The sequence below is a fragment of the Anneissia japonica genome, unplaced genomic scaffold (genome assembly GCF_011630105.1).
Source record: "Anneissia japonica isolate Jap-2015-1 unplaced genomic scaffold, ASM1163010v1 scaffold287945_len1679841_cov205, whole genome shotgun sequence".
Lineage (NCBI taxonomy): Eukaryota > Metazoa > Echinodermata > Crinoidea > Comatulida > Comatulidae > Anneissia > Anneissia japonica.
This window is the reverse complement of record NW_022753015.1, coordinates 931,682-957,349: the sequence shown is the minus strand read 5'-3', so window position 1 is coordinate 957,349 and position 25,668 is coordinate 931,682. Positions and strand designations below refer to the sequence as shown.

Below are 25,668 nucleotides of genomic sequence, written 5' to 3'. Positions count from 1 at the left end.
TCTATGTCTCCTACAAGTCAAAGTATCGTAGCAGTTTATTTTGTCTGCGTCTACCTACTGATTTATTCCTACGATGAGACATACGTGGATCCACATCAACAACACCGATTGAATATGAATTTATATATTTAAAATTTAAAAAACCTAGAATAGTTGATTCTACTATATATTTCCTTTTTTAAAACTGGAAACATTAATCAACAATCATAATATACAATCATGAAAACTATAAGATTCCTAGATTTATTTGATGTAAACACCCAGGATAACCCACGAAATTTTGATGAAGACTTATTTCCAGTAGGGTCCTTCTGGTGGTGATTGGGCAGTACGCTGGGAAACAATCCCAATCTTTAACGTGCACAAGGGCCATATTGTAAACAGGACCAACAGCTTAAACATCTCATCCAAAAGACAGTGCACGTTCAAGACTTGCATTTCAGCACTCCAGTTAAACAGCAAGAGAGCAGCAATTTGAATTAAGCTAGGCACCAAGAGACCTCCACAGTTCAGCACACACACAGTGGCTACCACCAGTTTTAGCCAACTTTGCTATGCTGCTCTCACTTTTATATAATTGCAATATATTTTACCTGTTTTGGACTGAGCTTCTACTAAAAACTTCCAGAGACGTTCATGATTGACTCCTACTCCTTCATTGAATCTAGTAGTCAGCATTTTAAATGTTCGATTTGGAATTCCTAGATTGTGTTCATTAAACACGTTCATTAGCTCTTTGCTTGAAATACAATCATCAACAGAACTACACCGTCGAAAGTTAATTTGCATTGCACGGAGACGCTGGCGGCTGATTGATGCAAGGGGTAACTTCATTGCTTCTCTTAATTCTTCTTCTTGTTCCAATGGTGTCATGGTATGAACCTCCAGAATACCACTTGGTCTTGATTCTGAACAAAATAAAAATTGATATAAATTTTAAAATAATTCTATTTTCAATGATCAAGGAATTGAACCCAGGACACTGGAATTGGAAAACAAGCAACTTCAGTGAGTTTATTCAACTCCTCTCTTTGAGGTGATTTTAATCAATTGAGAGTAATTCTTATACTTAGCAAATTTCTAAGGGGGTGTCAGGTTGTGCAAACATTTTCCAGGGAATTGTCCTTCTAACTCTTCCCTTAGATACACAACTTTATTTTAACTTTATTTTATTTCATTCATTAACGCCCATCAACAATCAGCAGATAATATTGCATTAATCGAACAGAGCAAAGATGCAGTGAGTACATGGCTATAAGCAGTGACGTCTCTAAGATATATTTTCTGGGGGAGCTGAGCTGTCCGACAGGGGGACTTGGGCTCAGAGGCCAGAGCTGGGAGAAGGGTTTGAGAGGGTGTTCCCCCTCCCAAATGAGATTTTCTGGATGGCCAGAAATGACACTCTCTGATTGTGACAGACATGTGTTGCCTTGGCATGGGCCTATTTTTATATACTGTATTTTTTAGTCTAACTGCCTGACGAGCTCTGTCGGGGGGGGGGGGGGGGGCTTGACCTGTCCGGTCCGGCTTTAGCCCCTCCCCCCCACCACTGGAGCCGCCGCTGTCTATAAGTCAGTATGAAGAACGTGAAAATCATTTTCCGTTTATCAACACCGTGTATTGCTAAAAAGCCAAACTGAGATAAATTTCAACATACTTAGAAGGTTAGTGGAGGAGGGAACACGCCTTGTTGTTGCTTCCATTTTCCTTACAACCACTGGATCTATATTATCCAATTCCCATACCTGAAAAGAAGCAGAAACTACAAAATAAAGGCTTACATATTATTTGAAAATACTAATTTTAACACCTAATCAATATATTCAATATGGTGGTGATGAGGATTTTTTTTATAGGACATAGTACGTGCATCATTCAATATGTCCGATATTCAGAGCAACGACTTCCAATGAAACCACTTTGACAGCCTCATAAATTAAATATAATAATAATCTTCTAATTCTATACTACTAACTTGCCTTGTTTCTTTCAGGTTGCGACATGTTTAAGATAATACTCTATATCTCAAATATTGTATTACAAAATAAAAGCTCAAACAAATTTTTGTATTGTATACTCCGAACTCCACTTCCTCAGAAATGATCCTGTTCTAAGACATATACTCCGTTTATAAGGAACATCATTCCTCGATTTAGTATAAATCATCTGAAATTTTAGTTCTAATGTTTACATATCATTCATATTCGGCAAGGATAAAGTAAAAGCAATTTAACTGCATTTCTTAATTTGCAATTAATTTGGAAATCCCGACCTTTGGAACTACCACTGTGAGTCTTGACCAAATGGAGATTGTTACTATGGTAACAAATATTCATTTTTCTGATAAATTATTTACAAACAATAAATATATCAAAGAAAACTTGAGATTTGAGTAATGTAACTAATTATTTAGTAATTCAATTTTGAGGGATTGAAACCGGAGGAGGTTGGTGAAGGGACTGAAGCCCTTGGAGGAGCGCTGTCTGCTTTCTCAATTTGTGCTTGTTATTTTTAATAGTTTTATCATCTGTTTGTAATTTTAATTGAAAAACAAAAACTGACTTTAAATCTTGCTTGAGTGCAGCTGTTAAACCTTTTATGAGGAAACCTCAAATTATTTTCCCAGTTTGCTAGGAAGAGGACTCTTGGTCCTAATATACAAGGGGTGGGGGAATAGCGTACAATATTCTAAATTTATTCATAGAATAATGCCAAGAAGCAAGTGCTAATATTAATATACAATTTATTTTATTAATTTCCTGATAAACGTAACTCTTAAAATTTTTAGCTCTTTTTCAGGCACTTGAAATATACTTGACCGTGTTTTATATTCACAATAATAATACATTTTTAGACTGTCAATATTTTTAAACCTAAAGTCCTCATCCCTATTAATTCAAACACAGTAATTTATTTCTATACTATAGGGGAGGTGCATAAATTATGGTTGATCTATTATTATTGAAATGTATCATGAGACACCAAGGAAACCTTGTTAACTAGAACACCCTATATTGGTAATTACAACATTAATTAAATAATAATCAATAAATATACAAACGTAAAGTATAAAACTGTTGAACGTGTGCAAATTCCTGAACAGCAGAGAGCTCAATGGAAATTACACCAGAGCAGATTAAAACAAAAACAAGAGGTTCAATAGTAATAAAATGTCTAATCAAACCTACTGTTGAACTTGTTATTTTTGTTTTAAGTATAAGGTATGTATCGTCTCCTTGAAAATTTTTGTTTCTTGAAATTTCCTGTTCCTTGAAAGACCATTACCAGAAAATGATTTTAATTTTAATTTTATAGTGCATGATTGTTAATAACTAATATCAAATGTAATCCATAAACAGTTGAAATTAATTTTATCGCAATGAAAACAATCATTTATATTTTGTTGTTCTTTACCTGTTAACAGATTTTCAAGTTGACTTCTAAGATTGTTAGCTTCTCGTTGTCATGGTAAAGCCACACGCCATCCAGAAAATTCTTGAACTGTATTTCCAAGATTAGAAGTAAGCATGAACACACATACACACACTTCAGCCTTCGCTTGTAGACAAATTGTGTCTGTGACAATACCATGGAGGATATGTGATTAATATTTACAGGTCAACGGAGCGTGACCGAAGTGGAATCAATGAAACCAATAAGAGGGTAAATAGAGATGTTGGAAAACCAATACTTCTTGCATTATGGGAACAATGAGACGTGGATATAACTGCATCAATTGAGAATTTCATCCGAGCCCTTAAGGGATAATATGAAAGATTACACCAACATACTATTTCCATTTTATATTAATATTTTTTAGCAATCACTCTGATAAAATATTATTATTTTTTAAATAAATGGATAAAAATAATTAAATATTTCAAAAAGAAGACATTTTAATTGATTGACTACAAGTATATAAAAAAAAAATAGAAGTCAGAAACACATTGAGTATGTCATTTTATTTAAATGTGCCCCTCCAAGCAAATTATCTCAAGAGTAAATAATACTATAATACTCTTTCAACTGTTTTTAAATATTCAATAATTTTGTTAACAGACACCAAATGGGAGGACACAATTAATTATTCATTAATGATAAATATAGAATTATCAATCAATGTAGATAAATATAGAATATTGCCCATATTCAAATAATAATTTAATGACCGCATAAAGAAAAAAAAACTATTAAAAAATTCATCAAAATTATTTGGTAGTTATTATCTTTGTCTCATGAAACATGACCTTAATGAAAATTGTGCAAGAAAGGCAAGGTTTGTCGATGAAGGTTAACGAATGTTTATGATTATGGGTGACTAAACTTTGCAGGTAATTTAAGCGGAACAGTAAGTGATACAAGCAATGGATGATTAAACTTTTCTTCATGGTCCAAATGCCATATATTTGGAAAATGCTCTAATATAAAACTTGGGTTTCACCCTTGTTCAAAGACTTGAAAAGTTAAATAAGTATATTAAAAAATATAATATCAATACTAATATTCATTAATTTATAAATTAGGATGTAATTTATTAGGTAGAACTATCTTCAAGCAAAAAGGTAGCATGCAGGTTGTACTACAAAACAAGACAAAGTACGTCGATGAACAAAGCAGAACATTGTAGATACCATTTTCTATTGTGAACATATTATGAGGATGGCTATTTGTAAATTTAGCATCAGATAAACTGGGGTGGTAAAAACTAACCCCCCTCCCATATAGCCACAGCAATAGCAATTTAAGTATAAGTGAGACTTTTGTCAATACAAACTCAAAATATGGTAGCCATACAGTTCTATAATGAAAACTTCAATAAACAATTATTGGAAATCCTTCAAGAATTTAGAAATAAATTTTTATAAAGTTAACTAGGCATTAAGCTAATTCACTTTCACTTTAAAGAAATACTTCAAGTAGTAATACTCTCGTAATAGCAGTAGGCCTATGAAATCACAACAGCCATCTACGGTATATCTTGATGAGTGTGGTTGACATGTATAACATTACAGAAGTAATAAATACTTACCACTAATGAGCAGAAGAAACTATAAATTGTTTGTTATCCATGATTTAGGATCATCTTTTCAAAGGATGACTAGATCAGAATACTGAGATCAACAATTTCTCTCCGCATTAGCCATTATTGTTACCATGACAACCAATTACAGCCCAGTGGAGATCACTTTCTGGTAGTTCCTGGGAGGTACATTCCTGACACAATTCAATGACCCTTAATAACCCAATTTGACCTCTAGGAAATCCTTCCCAGGCCTAAAAGCATAATAGATATCTCATCTACCAATTACAATTTAAATATTTTTTTTTCTTCATGTAATTTTAAATAGAATCAACTCATCTTGTAGGCCTAATAAGAGTAAAAGAAAACGTTGGAAATTTATAAGAATGAGAAAGGATGGAGAAATGGAGGTTGAAGGAAGCATGGCAAGTGGATATCTCAACAACTGTTTCAAAATTAATAATTATAGGCCCTCCCCGTAGCCAGGGGAGGGGGCCCAACAACTGTTTCAAAATGAATAATTAAACCCCCTCCCCGTAGCCTGGGGAGGGGATGGTTATGTTATGATTCGGGCAAATTCCCTTTTCTTGCAAAACCCACTCTTTCTGGCGAACTCCCCCCTCCCCTCGAATTTCCAGAATGAGTCCTCTAACCTAACTAATGTACTGCAGACCCACCCAGACTCATATGGAATGTTTTCTGCAGACCTTTCTCAAACATAACTGCTTTTAAAAACCTTAAAACAGAAAAATCACCTGGGGTTTTGTTGGCTCCACCTGGGCTTCCCCCTGGACTCCACTCCCAGATCCCCATCCCCCACTTTGGAAGAACCTGGCTACAGACCTGGTAAGAATAAACAGATTTTGGCAATTGTTGACTAAACTGATCCTAAAACAGTGTTTAGTCAAACTAGTTTCTGTCAAAATTTACGATTTTGACAACCAGGACAAAAGTAGGAATTTTAAGTGGGAAGGAAATTATTAATATTGTCCCTGTAATTGAAACCAGTTCCAGACAAACACACTATCAATCAGTCAAATTTACACCTTCTAGATATACACTTATGAATTCACAAAATAAATCTGGAATAAGAATACAATAAATAATCCCAAGACATTATTCTAATAACTTTTGGTTTAAATTGCAAATTTCCTGATCATCATAACTATAAAGAGCAAAAAAAAAAAAAAAGAGTGCCTGGGGAAATGAAAAAAAAAAATCACCAACTGCATTAGGTCTTTTGTTTGTTCACAGTAACCATGAACTTGACTACTGCCTTGAGCTCATTGTAGTAGCATAATGGCTGTCTGTACGTGTTTAGGCCTCGTTTTATCGTTAACCCCAGAATGTTTAGCCATAATTGCAATGCATTGGTCTCAACAAACCCTATAAAACCAAATTACTAAATTGCTATCCTTAGATAACAAATGAGTCATTCGTATCATTTGGCCTTATTTTTTTGGAAAGCAAAATTTAATAGGTGAACTGGATATTTGTAATTAAATTAATTAATTATGTGTTAATTAGATGTCAAGATGGCCTTAATTTATATGGGGCTTGCCAGGCCAACACCAGTATCAATTACCAAAACATTACAGGTGACTTATTCATATCCTCGACATTATAATCTTTAAGATAAAATGATAGGACAATTGGAATCAACATTTTTACTATTGCCATAGTTACGAGTAAAAGCATTACAGCTTCTTTGTATTAAAGTATAAAATAGTGCCACATTCTTATGCTAATTACTCAGTTTACAGCGACAGTACGCTGGTTTTCAGACGGCAAGTTCTCTATTTGGAGTCACTTTTGTTTTATTTACTTGAACATAGTGCAACTATTGCTAAATTAATTAATGGATATAAAGTCAATTAAATAATATTCTTATTTATATGGTGTCTACTGCTTGATCTGACATTCAATCAGATGAATATATAAATAAAATATATAAACTTATATATAAAATATTAAATAATAAAAATGTATTAATACTCTATAGTTATTATCACAACCAAATTTTTTAACAATACAATGTCTTAAAATTCACTTTATTTTTTTTTCAACAATTATTTTTATATCATACAGAAATTCCTTCATAAATAATTCCATCAAACTGAATTGAGTGGTTCCAATTAGAACGCTCAGTAATGACACTTAGTATGATTAATGGTCTCCACAATCATGATTGAGTATACACTTATTGATCAAAAATAAATTACTATAAGTTTTTTGCATTTATTATTGAATACAGCAGCCTAAAGTGGAGTGTGTCGGATTAAGCAATACAAGTCTATATACTGTAGTTGCCATGGTGATTGTCCCATGACCAATGCATTAAGAGTGTATTATAATAGTTCTATTATAATAGTTGCCATGGTGTATGTCACATGATCAATGCACAGCATCTAGTTGCTATGGTGAATGCCACATGACAAATGCATTAAGTGTCAATATAGTTGCCATGGTGCGTGTCACATGATCGATGCATTAAGAGCCAATATAGTTTCCATGGGGTGTGTCACATTATCAATACCTTAAGAGTAATGTAGTTGCTATTTTGTGTCACATGATCAAAACATCAATCGTTTATGTAGTTGCCATGGAGTATGTCATGTGATCAATACATTCTGTAGGTGGCATGTGTACATACTTACACATACATAATCAATGTTTATTTATACTAATGTAATAATGTCATAACATAATAAAGCAATATTAAACACAGCAAAATATTAACATCTAATGGAGAGGTATATATACAAATATAAAAATGTGAATAGTAAATTAAGTGGTTGAGCAAGGAAAGCTTTATAATTTTGGCCGTTGCTAGGGATTGATAAAAAAAAATGTAGGAGGATATAATCAACAATTGTATTTTTAGAAGCATTACTAATCACATACTAAACATTATTGGGTGAGGAATTATACTTGAGGACACCTCCATTACAAGTAATCATAAAATTGCAAATGAAAAATGCTGAAATATATGATATTACAATTTTTTCTTGTAAATATGAACAATTATCAAATTTGAAAAATTTAAATATATAGAATACTGTCAACCAAGAATACTGAGGAAACTCCACCAAAAATTGAACAAACCTTTGAATAGATCATTTAAAAAATCATGCTCATCAAATTTCAATGATTTTTTTTTCCAGATGTTTTACAAAAAAATCTTAAATGGCTGACAGCCAATTTATGGGTCTATAAAAAGACTATAAATATGGCTTTATTTAAATATTCATTAATTAGTAAACAAATAAAAATATATTATATATTGATATAGCGCTGAAATCCATTTTAAAGAAATATTTAAGATGCTTGAGAAAATAAACAATGGAATTTTAATTTAAATGCTTATAATTTTTTCAGTATAGATTACATAGCAGATCTTTAACTTTAATAATAATTATAATAATACTTCTTTATTGGTCCTCATTCAATTGGAAATTTGGGCTGGGAACCTGCAGCAGTCTCAGTGCAGCACCACACAACTTACTTAACTTAATGTGAGGGTTATTTAAGAAGCCAAGCAAGCGATCACACTCCAATTAAAACCCAACGCTCGCCGAGTAAGATCCACAAGAAGCAGGAACAATATCTCTCAGCCAACCGCCGATTGAAATACAATAAATCTTTTACCAATTTAGATTACAATATTGAGTAGTCCTACATACTGTTTATATGGGCCACTCTGATCAAGATTGGATCACAATCAAAGTGGATCACACAAGTGTGATCCTGAAAATGAAGAGCTCTTTAAACAGTTCCAGTAATGGTTAATTCAATTCGATTGGAAAGGAAGATGATTGCAACACGATCTCAATCGACATGGTTGTTTAAAAGTTGACATAGCGATTCTAAAATTAGAGCATGCAAATCTCAAATGTTTTTATGCATGCTCACTTATTGAGATGAGTGTCGGACAAATTTTCAGGAGTATCCTTGCATTCAACATTACTTGGTCCCTTCTTCTGTAGAGAATATGATTGCTCTGTGTCAACAAAAATAAAGTGTCTTGGCAACCGTCATATGGCGAGTTGGATGGCCGAGTGGTTAAGGCAGGGCGCTGCAACCTACAGCTGCAATATCGGCACTGGTTCGAATGGCACGCTTGCCTATGGTTCTGGAGGTGGAACAAGTCTTCTCGGATAAAGACTATTAAAACCGTAGGCCACGTGTACACAATGGCTTGTGTGCGCTATAAAGAACCCAGTATATCTTTCGAGACGAGTAGGGGGTTATCCCAGTGTACTGGTTCATAGAGCCCGTGTTGTGGACAGACGAGAGGTAGCTGGTTCTGGGTAGCCCAGACATGAAGAGACCCTTAGGGGAGAAGAAAGTAACTGTGCGAGTTAGTCCACACTTCGAGCACTTTGAGACTTTGGTATAAAGTGCTATAAATCCAACCACATTACTTTACATTACATATATGGTGACCTGAAGATGAGGAAAGATAAAACGGCAAGACTATAAAAGAAGATGCACACTAATTCCTTTACAAAAACAGATGCCCATATTTAGTATATCTTATTGACTGTAGTGGAATACTTTTAAACTTAGTCTACTGGTTGTGATTGAGATCTCAAACAATGTCCCGATCAGAGCAGCCCATGTAAACTGGGCAATAGTCTCTGGTGGTCTCACCTTTCTGGTGTTTGTATTTTAAGGATTGCTTCTTAGGTTTATGATTTCCACAAAATTGAAATATTAAACCTAAAACAGTTTCTAAAGTTACTTAATAGTGAAATAGATATGATGGAGAAAAATAAACCAGCACATGTTTTGGGGAGAGGAATTGAAAGCAAAGGTGTTAAAAACATGATGGGAAACACACCTGCCTTGACTGAAACTTGAAGACTGTGACCACCAGGGGTGGTAATAGGAAATGTCACATGGTTTTGTAAATTAGTTGTTGGGAGTAATAATATTATTAACTGATAACAGCAGCAAAATTATGTAAAATATATTTCAATAGTTTGCTGGTAGTGTATCATGAAAACAAAACAGAGGTAAATATACATTTATATTAGTGAGATCTAATAGATATACTGCAGTTTAAGCTTATTCTCATAAAAAAAATGCAAAAACACAAGAAAACCCCCCAAAAACAGTAGGATGGGAAGGGCTGGTCCCTAACTAAATAAATTTCTCCTATGTCAGGAGAAAAGCACTCCCACTCAGTAAAATATATTAAGCAATTATAGGAACCATTATTTCATTAAAAAAAAAATGCCTGAAGACATAGGACTGAAGGCAATTTTTGAAGGAAACAAAATATATCAATAGTAAAAATTAAGATATCTACTAAATATACATATACCATAACCAATGAGCTAAAAACTAATAAAATCAATACTTTATAATTAGCTTTTTTCGCAACCTTAAATACATATAAAGTATACTGTTTCTATATTTTTCTGCAAATACCCATAAATTGGATGGTAATCAATCAAAAAATTTCGTACTTACAAGGTCTGAAAATTAGAAAAAAAGGGTTATATTGTGATTCATTCCTTCAGCCAACACCCTCCCTTAAATGCCCATTGCACCCTCTCACATAAATACTCCTAAATACACCAATGATCTTTTGGAACATGCATGTTACTTAGAGGTAGATTCAAAGAGGGGAAATGATGGTGCTTGCTTTTAAAAACTACCATGGGTGGCGCCAGTGGGGAGTCGTGGTGTGAGGATACCCCATCAAGGAGCGCTGGAGTCTCCTCGTCAGAGAGAAAAAAAAAACAATTCGTCGAATAGAAAAATAAATTATATGTAATTTTTACATATTAGTAAACTAAAATCGATTAAATAAACCTTTGAAACCTCTAAATTTACAATTTCCAGGAACCTTTCCCCCGGACCATTTCCGAAAGATTTTGAGCAATTCCGGACCACGCCTACGCCCAGGAACATCGGTTACTATCACCACCCCTGAAAACTACAAAAATACCTACAGCCTCAACTGCTGTAGGGAAGCCTAGTCCCCTAATTCTTCAATGTCTGAAAATACACTGGGAGATTACAAAAGGGGGAATGATGTTTATAAATGTCTAACTTTCTAGCATCAATTAAACAAATTATACAAAAAAATACATGTCAATTATAAAAACAATTTTTTGAATTTTAGTAAAAATCAATGCATTTTTATTGTTAATTCTTCAGCCACTTGAATCAGTATTAAAATACAAGATACAAGCATACTTTAGCATAGTCACAGAATTCCTCTTCAAACATGAATTATGCATGCAATTACTACAAAATCTTAACTTGCAATTAAGATTATAAATGCTTTTTCCATTTTCTTGTAATTTCAAAAGGACATAGATTCTATAATTATTATTAATGAAGTCTATGTGCTGCCCTCTATAGGTGAAGACAAGTTTTTCCTAATCAGCGCTTGATATATTTTTTATTTTTTTTTAAACTGAAGTCTTCTTTCTCACAATCTATACCTATAATATATTATATTTTAATCTGTTATTTTCCAATTACTTTTTACAAGTTCCTATCACTTTAAAAAATCCATACTTTATTAAATAATCATAATACAATAGTATATTTTGATTTATTGAAATTTCATTCCAAAATAAATTCATTATTATGAATGAATGAATATTAGTAATTCAGATTTGATATCGAACAACCAATTTCTGAAAAATTCTCTTTTTATTAAGTTCTACATGATGATATAGATTTTAATGAAGTTTGTGAATCACTAATTTAAGTTAAACAGTCATATTTTTTATCTATTCCTAAAAATTTGAGTATACATAATGAACCATATATCATAGCTGTATTTATACTGTTGTGACAAAGATTTATTACATTGTATTGTAAGTTGATTGAATATAAATATCTATATTTTATTAATAACAGAGTGTATTGATCATTGAGTTATTACTGTTCTTTGAAAAGTACTGATCAAAATTTGGCAATCCAATTTAAGTAACTAATAATAATACTACTACAGAAAACCAGTATGGCAGTAGTGTATTAATCAACTGCTCTACAAAACCTGCAGCAAATTCATATTATAAACCAAAAAAAGATATTGAACGGAAATAGAAATAAACAATCATTAACTGAATACAGTATGGTAATAATATTTTTGTACTGTTTATGTTTTATGATTATTTCATTTTTCATATTTTCCAACTCTTAATTAAGTAAAAGAGTTGGTCTTTTTGGTTGTTATAATCTGCAGTTGACAAAACTTTGAAAACAGATTATAGAAAAAATCCAATTAATCTTAATTTTTTATATTAATATTAATTTTTCAATAAATTACAATAATTTTAAATGCAAATTACAGTAATAGGTTTATCTATTTAAAATACTGTTTAGGCTAATGTAATGTAATAGACTGCTAGGTTGGTCACATGACGTTTAGTAGTTATGAATTGTAAACAGCAGCACCAGTGATACTCGGTAAATAGGAAAATGCGATTTTGAACGCTACGATTTCTAGCAAAGGTTTTTGAATTTCAAAGCACAAAAAGCAGAAAGAACACTAGAATAAGTAACACTATTTTAAACAATTGTATTGCCTTTCCTTGCCATTTATTTCTGAGGTTAACGGTGCTTTCTCAACCATAACATTACTATTCCCTATACTTTCACACTGATCGCATTGCAAAGTTCTCCATCTATATCCACTGTACGTCATGTGATCAGCTGCAAACAAACCTTGCGGAATGTTTCAATGGTATTCAGTCTCAAGCTTTAAAATTAAAATTTCATTTCATATTTATTAACTAGTTTATCATTTGTTATTTTGTGATGCATATATGTTTAGCCTACACTCTACTTGCATGTAATTTTATAAAGGACAAATTATAAATCTATTTTGGCATACATTGAAATATTTCTACTTTAGATTATGTCGTTGAAACTATTTTCAAAACATCAATGTTTGTGAATACTTGAGCAAATTTCTAGATAAGAATACAATATAAAAACAATTGTGGACGAACATTAAGTAGAATGATTAATAAGCCATGTTCAACAATCAGAAGCTTTGGAATAGCAAAATATATAATAAAACCATTTAAATTAATTGACTTTGAAAGATACCTTAATACTTGTGTGTACTATAAATGCAACCTCCACCACAAAATGAGAATTGATGCAACAGAGACCAATCAAAATGCAAGGGACCTTTCAGCTAAGCTCCGCCCCTTGTACAGTAGTTGCTAAGGTCCCACAAAATGTCCTGTTATGATTGGTCGAGTAGTTAAGTTTGATTGATACTCTGCAATTGTCTATTGCAAGTAATTTATGAAGATAGAATTTAGAAGGGAAAAATGGTTTGTTCCTACCAGATGAAGATGCAATTTAAAAAAAAAAGCCTTTGGAACAAAGTTAGAAGATTTTTTTGGGTGGCATAGAAATGGTATTTATACTAAATAAAATGCACAAGACCATGCTAAATGGAGGCTCGTTCATAGGAATGTGCCTGTATTTATCAGAATACTTGTGACACTATTTACTATATATATAAAATAGAATTGAAGCATTAAAATGACAAAATCCTGTTTATACTGAGGTTCATATTTCATATTACACATTCTGGTTCATAATATCTCACTCTCAATACAACATTTATCATTTTGTGGTTGGTCACAATGTGCCTACTTCAAGTTCTGCATCCAAACTACTTTCTTGGGAGCTTCTTCACACTATTTGCAGCTCAAGCTCTTTATATCTTTCAAGCATTTTGGTATAAATCTGAAATTTAAAGAAAAGCAATAATATAACCAGTGTGAAAATACATTTCTTTACATTTTTTGTTGTATTATTTTATGATCACCTTCACCATCATCTTTTTCATGATCATCATCAAGATCATCATCACATTCATGATCTTTATCAAAATAATCATCACATCCATTATCATTATAATCACGATCATTATACTGTAACCATCACACGATCATCAAAAATATTAGCAAGATCAGCAACACATTCATGATGATTTATCATGATCATCATCAAGATCACCATCACATCCCCATCACATCCACCATCTTGTTGATGATAATGATAGTGGATGTGATGGTGATCTTAATGATGATCATGATAAATTATCATGATCATCATCATGATCATTTATCATGATCATCACTAAGATCACCATCACATCCACTATCATTTTTTTTTTAAACAAGAGATTATACAGTGGTACCTTGCTAATGATCATTTAACATGATGATTATCTAGATCATCATCACATTCATGAACATTATTCATGAACATCACCATGATCACCACCACATCCATGATCATTTATAATGGTCATCAAGATCATCATCACATTATTTTCTTTAACACCACATCAATACTATAAAATAAATACAGTACTCATCATCAATACCTTAAACATACTGTTATACTCATTTTCATAAAGTTCATTATCATCACCATTTTTATCTATTTCTCACCTTATGGGCTTCCAGCCTTGGGGAGGCTGCTAGCTGATAAGCTGGGGCTGACTTGACAATTTCAGAGAATGCAACTTTGTCGCCGCCTTCACAACCTATGGAAGTGAATCCAACACAATAAATTAGAAAAACCTAGTGTGTTGGAAACACTAACTCACATTTATTCACACCACTCGTTCCTCATTTGTAACAAATTGTGGCCAATGGCCAAATTGCAAGTTACAATTACAAGAGAACATTAAAATGTTACATTAAAAAGAAAAAATATTAATTATTATTATTCTTATTTTTTGAGAGATCTTCTAGGGGGCCTAAGCCTATCGCTTGGGCAACTCGACACATCCAGCGCTAAGGGATTGTTGATTTAGCAGTACGCATTCAGCTTAAATACTGTCACCAAAAAATCTTGCTGCAATTTGAACTATTGGACAAACTTAAATTGCTGAATTGTAGAATAAATGTTTCTTTTGACTATGATGACCAATGAGTCAAAAGAAAGTCGTTTGTATGACTCTCTAGTCTTGGGCTAGGCCGATGTTCAAGCGACGAGGCTATGCAAAAATGTTCAAGTTTTCCATTTGTTACTTTCACTCCATTTCAAATGTAACGGGTCAAAATTCTGATGTTTATTAAAGAAATATATACCAAGATTTTTTGATAAGTCATTATACCTCCATTGCAGTGGAGGTGAAGCTAGAAAACTGATAGGTTTAATATTTTTCTTTTGATAAATAAAATACAGTAGACTTATTCTGCTATTATAAAACAATGTTAGATGAAATCAGAAGTCTGGTGAAACTCCTGAGAAAATAAAACAGAATTATGGAAAACTATTGCTGGTACAGGCAAGACTTATTTTATACTTTGATTCACAAAATTATTTTTTTAAAGATCGTCAGAGAAGGACGGAAAAAATAAAAATAAAATTTGTTTAAAAACATCCAGACGGAAGAGAAAATAAAAATAAAAATTTTATTGGCGAATGTAAACAGTGTAGTAATGAAACGGTTAAATCCCTTAAAAAATAAAATAAAATAAGATGCGAAGAATGCAGTGGAAATGAAGCAGGGACATACAGAGGAGAAACATCTAGCAGCATAGGAGAAAGGGTAAATGAACACTATAATAAGTATGTAAACAAAGGGAAAACTTCGGTGTAATATCAGCACATGAAAGAGGAGCACAGAGGAGAAATGAAGGTCTAAATCCTTAGTAAACCCGATGATGCAACAAGTGACGGAGGCAGAGAGAATTTAAAATACATAATCCCGGCCTCAATAAGAAAGAAGAGTGGGGGAACATGCAGCTCCCCCGCTGTAGGGTACACTCCCAAGTTTAATTATATACCTTGTGGCTATCTTCTCTTTTTTGAATTTATATATATATATTATATATTTTTTTTTTTTTTTTTTTTTTTTTTTTTTTTTTTTTTTTTTTATGTCTATATGCCTATATATGTTATTACACTGCTGTCAGTAAACCATACTTAGGGTTGAAATGGCTCCATTCCATGTTAAATCTTGTATGTCAAATATGACCCTCCATAAATTAAATGGTTTAATTACTAATCTTAAAGCATTACCTGCTTTAAATTTATACAATTAGGAAGAAATATACACATCTTACCTTTGGAGACTTCAAGGCAGCAGTGGGCGTAATAATGATAAAGAAAAACTTTAATTTTTTTTTTAAATTTCTATTATTATTATTAGGTGCTACAGTTAATGACAAAAACAAAATTTTATTTTCATTCGAAATCATCATTATTGGCAGGCTGCAGGTTCGATAACCAAGGTATGAAAAATGTTTCGCCTAAACAAGCAAATAGCAACCTACCATGTTTGGCTCTGTAAGCTGAACCTAGGCAAGCAGAGTTTGTAGTGTCAAGTATGTACACAGGTGCATTGAAAATGTCAGACAGAACTTGTAAAATAGATTTATTGCAAGAGGCTCCACCTGTGGCTAACACTCTGGAATCAGAACCTACGGAGATGAATAGACAATGTTGCCATAATCATCCTGATTTTATTTCTTATCATGATTGTGGTCATGATCATCATTTTCATTACTTATGTCATTATTATCATCATTATTTTCATTGTACACAAATTTCATCATGATCATCATCACTGTCAAGATCATCATCTTTGTCACTACAGATCATTATAATTTTCATTGCCATCATAGTAAACATCACTGTCATTATGATCCTTAACACTCATCATTTTCTTCAACCAGTGTATTCATTATTGTCATCATGATCATTAAATGACCCAAGGAACAAGGAAATCATTGTCTTGTCATCATGATTTTTTTTTTGTTACCATTGTCATCATAGATATACATTATCTTACTGAAACGGTACCCTAGATTTTCATCATAGATATACATTATCTTACCAAAGTCATACCCTAGATTATAATCATAGATAACATTATCTTACTGACATGGTACCCTAGATTTTCATCATAGATATACATTATCTTACCAAAGTCATACCCTAGATTATAATCATTGATAACATTATCTTACTGACATGGTACCCTAGATTTTCATCATAGATATACATTATCTTACCAAAGTCATACCCTAGATTATAATCATTGATAACATTATCTTACCGATATGGTACCCTAGATTTTCTGCATGTAATCTCTTTGCAAGAAACTGGCCCTCAATCACAGCTCTTATTTCAGCACCTGGGGTGAAGGAAGACACACTCTCTCCATTGGCATTCCACCTGTGTATGCCTACAGCTGATGGTGTTATTTCTTGAACATCAAAGAAAATCCCTGAAAACACAGGTGAAATATGGAACCAGTGTGATATTTATACCACTCACATGATACATGCATTAAACCTTATTTTAACCTCTGCCAAGGAGGTTATGTATTCACTGCTACTGCATCTGTCTGTTGTGTGTCGGTATGTAAGTCTTTTTGTCTGTTAGCAAAACGCAAAAACTAATGAATAGATCATCATACAATTTAGTGGAATGGTACATAATAATCAAAGGAGGACACCATTCAATTATTTCAAAAATGTTCACCCTCGAGCATAAAAGAAAATAATGGAATCACCCCTCATATTCAGGCAGCACTCAAGAAAACAATGTGCCTGAATATGAAGGGTGATTCCATTATTTTCATGAGGGTATGCTACAACACTCAAGCAAATAATGTGCCTTAATACTGTTGTAATATTGCGCCCTCTGGAGTTGACAACAGATGTGGACAGATTTAAATATTATTAGGAACACCTGGCATGCTGGATATAAGCTGTGCTTTTTATAACAATAGTTAGTCGAGTCAACCCTAGTTAGCTGAGTGTGAATGAAGCTAATAAAGTTCTTAGTATTTGGATATGATTATTACCGTATTGTGTATTATGTATTCGAGTCAAGGATACAACAAATACGAAGGTCGATTTCATTATTTCATTGAGGGTATGCTGCAGTTTAGCCCATCATACACAGACTGTGTATTGTTGGTACTATATTCAGGCGCAGGGTGGAGGTATGCAGTCTATTGAGTGACTGCTGTAGCACTGCCACTGTTTGAGAACTAAAACTTACCAATATTTCCATCATTACCAGGATAAGTTGTCTCCAAACAGTGGCTAAACACATCCCATGATCCATCAGCCATTAAATTGCGAATCCTTTCACGAGTTAGGGAACCATTTTTAAAACTAAACATAAAAAAAACCCATAAAAGTTAAGGAGTCCTTTTTTTGAAAGAATCAGGGAATGACCACATTTATTCCATTTTATAAAGTTACCGTAAATGCTTGAATATGCACCACTCTCAAATAGGCGCAGCACCAATCATGTTCCGTGGCGCTTAATTGAGAGTATATTAATACTCTGTCTGTAATAAAACGAAGGGTTTTAAATACAATGTATACAGTGTTAAAATGAATAAAAAAGCGCCATACAGATATTATTTTATAAGTGCAGCTCTCGAATAAGCGGCGCACATAGGCCTAAACAAATTTGATAAGTGCCGCAGCGCATTTACGATACCCTAAAAAATTGTTTAAATTAAGCTTGTTCTAACAAAGAGAAAATACTTTTAGAAATTTGACAGCATACCAGAGTAAAGCCATGTAAGCTGAGGCATCAACAGGATTGGCAAAGATGTGTCCTTCAAGGGCTGGTTGAGGCATCTCTAGCCACAGGAACAGTGTGTCACTGGTACCCAGGCTAACCTGAGTGGATACACATAATACTTATTCAATCAAATGAAGGAATAAATGAAGAAGGAGATTAAACAATAATTTTTTAAGTAAATCTTTTAGTAATTCATGGGACATTAAATCCATAATTGAAGAGGGCAACGACAATGGAGATGTTGTATGGTAAAGTTGGTACTTACAGCGACATCACCTTTTTGTAAACGCATTCCAGCCATAGATGCTGCAATTCAAAGAAATGTTTTCTCTTTGTTAACATTTACTTTAAGGATCAAATCCAAGAATTAAATAATAAAATGGTATCAGTACATTACTCTTCTATCATAGATTAATTGATTTTGTGTAAACACAATGGTCCCCTTCTGACACAAGCCCTTTGGGCTTAAAGGGTTATCCTCTGTTTCCCTTTCCCAAGTTTATCATATTTTCATCATTTTCTACAGTTCAAAAGCTTGTAGCCTGTTTTTGGTGGTCGTTTTTCACACTTATAAACATTGTATCATATCGTCTACCATGTTGGCCATTATGAATAAATGTATTTTACACAATTTGAACTTTTATGTATTGAGATTTGATTTTGTGTGGAAATAAAGATTACAGGTATCCCTCCAATTAAAGACCACATTTGGGACCAGGTTTTTCATTGTCTTTATCAGTTTTGGTCTCTAATTAGAATAAGAAAGATTTAAGACATTTATAGTTTGGGACCACAGAAAAGTGGTCTTTAATTGGAGGTGGTCTTTAATTAGAGGGAGGACTGTCCTCAGAATCTCTTCTTTGTAATGATTTCATTGAAATCAATAAATATTACTTAATTATTAACTTTAAAATTTTAGCAAGGAGACTTACCAGGATTGTCACCAGTAAATGTGATGACATTACATTCAGGAGAAAATCCATAGCGATCCACAAAATATGAGGCAATTGATCCCTAATTCAAATTATAGAAATATAAAAATTATAATACATACAAAAGGAAATCTATTCCTAGAGTAAAGTAATTGCTAATTGTACATTTAAAAAATTAAAATCACTTACTGCATTATGATATGATGGAACAAGATGTCCAAGCTTCTTATCCAGGTTTGGGGCACAAGCATCTAAAGCTTGCTGACACCATTGGTGAGTTCGGATATCCATCAGGTTCATACCGGATCCTATGAAGGAAGAAATCACCTTAAAAAAGCCTTTTAAATAACCAGAAAAATAGTAATTACTGAAATAATTCAATTAGCCTATCACCATTAAACATAGACCCTTAAATTAGCACAGTTAGACAACAGTAACTATAATCTCAAAATCAAGATTAGGAATCCATTTCTGGCATGCACAACATCAGGCAAAGCAAACATAATATTTCAATAAAACATTTATCCAAAAGAAATTATACATACATAATAAAATTAGTTTTGAATGCCTCTACAAATATTAGGTTTAAGAAGTCATAAGAAAATATAAATACAAACACAGTATTCAAATTAGTTTTGAACCATAAATATAAACAATTAGAAAAACTATAATGTTAATGAAACGCTCAACTACAGCAACAAAATTATTATGTTATAATTGTATCATACAAGTTCTAAACAAAAATTTCCTTTTCAGTTGTATAAAAATATGTAATGAAAGTATAAACCATACCAGTTTGAAATGAGATAAATAATGAGATAAAAGAGGTTTGAATACTTGCCATCACTGATATCAATGGGCACATAAGCTCCACGGAAAAGAGATGCACCAAAGCTGCTGACAAGAGAAATACGCTGCATAAGAAATGAGACAAAAACAAATTATACCATAATAAATTTATACAATAATATGTAAAAATGTTCTAAACTTTAAATGAAAGTTCACTTATTTTGCGTATAACATATTCCTTATATTTATTACATGGAAATTTTTTGCATTCTGTATTAAATTTTTTCTAAAGATGGATTTAGAGAATTAATGGGTGTCAGCAACACTGAAGACAATAAACGAACAATAAACTGGTATGTTAGTCACTAAAATAAGATAATATGATGAATTCCTACTGTCAAGCTGGAATCCTGAAATGTTTTCTGGATAATACAGAGAAGAAAAAAGAAAACATGTCGCAAACCTCTGTTCGTTCATAGTCAGCAGGTCTTGTTTGGAAAATCTTTGCAATTTGGTTACCAGTGAATCTCTGAGAAACAAAAATTAAGTTTAGGAGAAACAATGACAACTGTACATTCTGTTTTCATCTTAACATTATGGCTGTCAATGATGATTTTCGAATCCTATAAAAATTAATTATACACTGGCACAATATTTGCATTGTCACCTTAAGGCAGATTACTATATGTCTGTGGTTTTTACGTCGCTGTGCCATATTGGAGTTAATTTTACCTCTGCGATTTTGTGTTTTCTATTGTTGTGATAATGTGATTTTCTGTTATTAATTAGACAACCATTGCTAGGCTACCTCATATGCCCTTGACCCTGTGATATCAGTAAGTTGTTGAGGGCCTCCCATCATCATTTCTAGGTTTTGGCACTGCTCTGTGGTACTGGAGTCCATCCATATTGGAGAATCAGGTATGCTGAAGCAATTCTAACAAAAAAAATTTTTTAGAATAAATAAGTTATCAGAAATAATACATGGATGTTCATCAACTATGTTTTATAATTTATTTATGAAATTTCCATTTTTTTTTTGGGTGGGGGGCAAGTAATTTGTTGGCTTGTCATCCATGTACACGTCAAGACATTATGTACAATCATACTGCAGGGGTCTCATATTGGAAGAAGTCAATTCCAGGTGACTTGGTTAAATTAGCTTCCTTCAATACAGTACACTAATTGTATTTTGCTATGCGTGGTGATCCATCATCAGCTGACATTAGGGAGACAATTGATAATTTACAATAGTAAGAACATGCAAATATCATGAAGTTGTAATGTGTTGGTTTCTAGATTTTTGGCATATACTATATAAACATTATAATTTTGTGTTGTAGGCCTTATATTTATATATTTACTTTTTCTTTTTCTTTTTATTTTATGTTTTTCTTTTTGTCATCTATTTGAATCAAGATTTATTTATTAGACACACTCTTATGTTCAGGACCCCTCAAATAAGCTTGCTTACAGCAGGGCACTTTTTTCACAATAATCTATTTTCATTTAAAATTTATTGTATATAACTTGAGGTACTGTTTTGCTTTGTGAAATAAATATTAATTGAATACTTGAATTATGTTACCTTCAGTTGCACTTGTAATGGACAATCTGACTGCAGATTGTCTAATACTTTTTCGGAGCCATCCTTCCAGAAGATGCTGCCATGCTGTTGTCCAGCTCCTGATAAAGCTACCACAGCAGAAAAGTTGAACCCAGACTCCTTCATCCTGGTCAATAAAAGGTCCAAAGCCTTGACCCACATAATAGTGGGTGAAGTAATGGTCAACTGGTCATCATGAATGTGTACACCACTTTCTGTTCTAGAAATAAAATGAGTGAAAAAGTGTGATAAATTTGTGACATTATTAGGTCCTCTACTACCCATCTAGCGCAAAAAAGGTCACCTACTAGGTCAACAAAATGAATGTTCTTATGCTGAACACACTGCACTATTGTCCATAATTTTGCATGATCGGATAAAGTATTTAGATAATATTTTAGGATAATTTATCGGAGAAATTTTAAGTGCTGCGGAAACCCACTCTTAAAATAACTCACTTTAAAAGTAAGCTTTTTTCTCTCTTTTGTGGGGTCGTCCCACTTTTATCCATAAATTGAGGATACATAATATAAGTTGTATTTCATAAATTATTTTCAATATAGTATTTTAAATATCTTTAACATATTTTTTAATATTTTTTATTTATTTGAAAACCAAGCACAAGTTATAACGTACAATTGCTGTACCAAAAGTTAATCTTTATTAAAGATTAATTTTAAATAATGACCAATACTAAAAGTAACCCAGTGAGGTTAATATTGGAATGTCAAAACTCCATACACATTCCTACAAATGAGAGTCAAATCTAAAAATAGTGTAGAGTACTGTTTAATAATTAAAAAAAAAAAAAAGAGTAAAATCTGTGTATACAGTACTGTAGGTCAGTGCGAGCTGTAGAGGAAGCATGACAGAGTTACTATTTTCAACATAGTATTTTAAATATCTTTAACATATTTTTTAATATTTTTTATTTATTTGAAAACCAAGCACAAGTTATAATGTACAATTGCTGTACCAAAAGTTAATCTTTATTAAAGATTAATTTTAAATAATGACCAATACTAAAAGTAACCCAGTGAGGTTAATATTGGAATGTCAAAACTCCATACACATTCCTACAAATGAGAGTCAAATCTAAACATAGTGTTGAGTACTGTTTAATAATTAAAAAAAAAAAAGAGTAAAATCTCTGTATACAGTACTGTAGGTCAGTGCGAGCTGTAGAGGAAGCATGACAGAGTTACTATTTTCGAAGGCCTAAATGTATCCTCAATAATATTTACACAGTACTTCATTAGTCACCCATACTGTGCTTTAATTGCAACCGACCCTAAAAGGCATAGTGACCAGGGTTTCTATAAATTTAAAAGTTTTATTGTACATGCATTCTAAAATGCAATATTATATGCAAGAAACTGAAGCTGAAAGATTAATATAGTCTATTTTACCTGAATTCTGGTAAATCTTTATCAAACTGAACAGCAGACTCATGAACCACTTTCAGACTTGCATCGATAGCTACTACCTTAATCTGTAATCATAGTATGATAATATAATATCAATGATCTTTTTGTAGTTTGATGGATTTCTAACGTTAGGCAGTTGGGCTCCATTGAAGCCTGTTTTTTTTTTTTCATTGAAAACCGTTTGATTACTTAAAACACGTTAATACCAGCTAAACCTTTTAAGCAATCAAAATCACAAAATAAAAAGTATAAAAAATAGAACAAAACATGGAAAAAAGGTTATGTTTAATATAACTCCACTTATCAAATGCAGTCAGATAATAAAAGAAATTAATGGGTTTTTTTTCAGTAAATCAATAACATAAGCAAGTAGGGTATCAGACTAAACGTCGACATTGCATGATATTGTATATGTTCAATTGAAATATTTTGACTAGTTAGACTTAGAGTTTGTTTGTCCACGAATCCAATACGTTTTATAATAAGTTCACAAATAAAAGTGTTTTACACATTTTGCACAGGCATAATCAGTTTTGTACTATTTTGGTTCGTTATTATCCATACTATATTTTGGCTTTCTTGTAAGAAACCCTCCTTATTCGCCAGCCATACACTAACGGATTAATCACAGCCTATGTTACATACAACATGAATGCAATAGCGTAGAAGTCAACGTAAAAATTGTGTTTGCAATTTAAATCGAAGAGAATGTCTAAAGTGGTAAGAACATCAATTGGTAGAACACAAACGGCAAACGAGACCATAATAACTGAAAACGTCTTGAGAAACCTCTTGGAAGCCTGAATTGCACGTGATCCAGTTGAAGCTAAATTTCTTTCATGGCTAACGACGCTCTTATATGCATATTATCTGAGAGCAATTCTACTCTGAATTCCAGTTCATTTTGGCTTTAAAGGATATTTGATTTTCTTCTTCGTTATCATCTAACTATAGCGAAATGGATATATAAAATAAAGTTATATGTCTATGTCTATGAAAAGGATTTTATAGAAGTTTGGGTGTTCTTTAAAAAAACATAACCAGCATAATTATTTTTAGTATCGCACTTGTAAATGACGTATTGAAATAAAGTAACAAGACTTTGTTAATATTCCTCTTGGCGCTTCTTTCTCGCAGCAGCTTAACTTTAGGCCTAGCATATATACTGGCAGTTGGCAATGATACTAAAATGATGTAAAACTGCAGCAAGACCACTGGCTGATTGGGACTCAACTTCTCGGTCAAGTTTTTATTAGCCGAAAGAAAGTCTTTTTGAATAATCCTACACTCACAGATCATCACTCGATAAAATGCAGGGGGTTACCCCTCCCCACCCGTGTTTCTTTTACCTTATTCTTGTAAACGAGTGTTTTTGAGCCTACATGCAGCAGCATGTCATGATGGAAACATTTGCGAAGTAGAAAGTTGTATGAGTTCGTTCGAACATTTAAAATTACATTTCATAAATTCTAACCGTTGTTGAACTTTTATTAAAACCCTGTCCAGACCATTAAATTGTATTTAACATGCCTATATATGGTCATTATGACATCATATCGTGACCATATATGTACATCGTGGCTATATATGGGCATACAATTTTGATTAAAAATTATTTTTCTCCATTTTGAAAATTATTTTCAAAAGTTTAGGGATGCCTCCCCCACCTCCATTGAATTCGCCACTGATTTATACCCGACCATGGAAACTGAGTTAATCTTTTCGAGGATTTTCTTGGATTCTAAGGTACACGTGAGTCATTTATGTATACCGGGACTTCGTTTTAGAGTCATTATCCAAGTAAAAGCGGCTACCAATACCATGATCTAGATGTCGGGTCAGCAGTGATGGTAAGACTGCAGTTTATTGCCCTGCTTACCGCTCAACCATACAACTATCTCAAAAGCGCCAACATTCCCGAAGTGTGTCGTACGGGTATACTTTATCATATCTTTTGTACCTACGTCGTGTAAATCCGAACACCTGCCAATTCAACTACTGTGCCTGCAACCAACCAATCAATCAATCAATTAATTGGCACTTATACAGCCTAAATCTCTGTATAATTACGTTTAATCATGAAGGAAAGAAAATCATTAATGTACTCTTTGAGAAAATGTAGTTTTAAACTTTTATTGAAATGAGTTCATGGTGAAAGAATAATGTCCAATAAAATTGAATTATGATAGTGAAGATGTAGCAGCAGTATTCAGTTCCACTTAATTTTGTTTGTGTGATACTTGTTAGAAGATGCGTATTGCATTGTATAAGCAAGTGTCGTAGTGTTAGTCAATGTTTTACATGTAAGTCAGCCCATTGTGTTGTATATATATA

The 25,668-nt window shown here is 32.6% G+C and overlaps 2 protein-coding genes across 15 annotated transcripts in view; both read right to left on the bottom strand.

Moving 5' to 3' along the window:
- LOC117122611 (echinoderm microtubule-associated protein-like 3) overlaps nt 1-11,002 on the bottom strand; it is a 49,936-nt gene extending 38,934 nt beyond the window's left edge. For 8 of the 13 annotated variants that reach the window (XM_033268251.1, XM_033268256.1, XM_033268254.1 and 5 more), the window contains exons 1-3: nt 3,415-5,017; nt 1,658-1,745; nt 594-908 (exon numbers count right to left, since the gene is read on the bottom strand). In XM_033268251.1, coding sequence (XP_033124142.1) covers nt 594-908; nt 1,658-1,703 — 361 coding nt within the window. In that variant the 5' untranslated portion in view covers nt 1,704-1,745; nt 3,415-5,017. The other 5 variants (XM_033268258.1, XM_033268259.1, XM_033268248.1 and 2 more) reach the window with 4 other exon arrangements.
- Nucleotides 11,003-11,150: 148 nt separating this feature from the next.
- Nucleotides 11,151-25,668, bottom strand: part of LOC117122613 (xylulose kinase-like) — a 33,630-nt gene continuing 19,112 nt past the window's right edge. Inside the window, exons 2-16 of one of the 2 annotated variants that reach the window (XM_033268262.1) lie at nt 23,317-23,399; nt 21,890-22,127; nt 21,110-21,238; nt 20,765-20,830; nt 20,354-20,426; nt 19,702-19,820; nt 19,513-19,594; nt 18,846-18,886; nt 18,563-18,678; nt 18,044-18,159; nt 17,091-17,261; nt 16,306-16,452; nt 16,096-16,104; nt 14,470-14,564; nt 11,151-13,756 (exon numbers count right to left, since the gene is read on the bottom strand). In XM_033268262.1, the coding sequence (XP_033124153.1) occupies nt 13,703-13,756; nt 14,470-14,564; nt 16,096-16,104; nt 16,306-16,452; nt 17,091-17,261; nt 18,044-18,159; nt 18,563-18,678; nt 18,846-18,886; nt 19,513-19,594; nt 19,702-19,820; nt 20,354-20,426; nt 20,765-20,830; nt 21,110-21,238; nt 21,890-22,127; nt 23,317-23,399 (1,539 nt within the window). In that variant the 3' untranslated portion in view covers nt 11,151-13,702. The remainder of the gene's footprint in view (nt 13,757-14,469; nt 14,565-16,095; nt 16,105-16,305; nt 16,453-17,090; nt 17,262-18,043; nt 18,160-18,562; nt 18,679-18,845; nt 18,887-19,512; nt 19,595-19,701; nt 19,821-20,353; nt 20,427-20,764; nt 20,831-21,109; nt 21,239-21,889; nt 22,128-23,316; nt 23,400-25,668) is intronic. The other variant, XM_033268263.1, reaches the window with a different exon arrangement.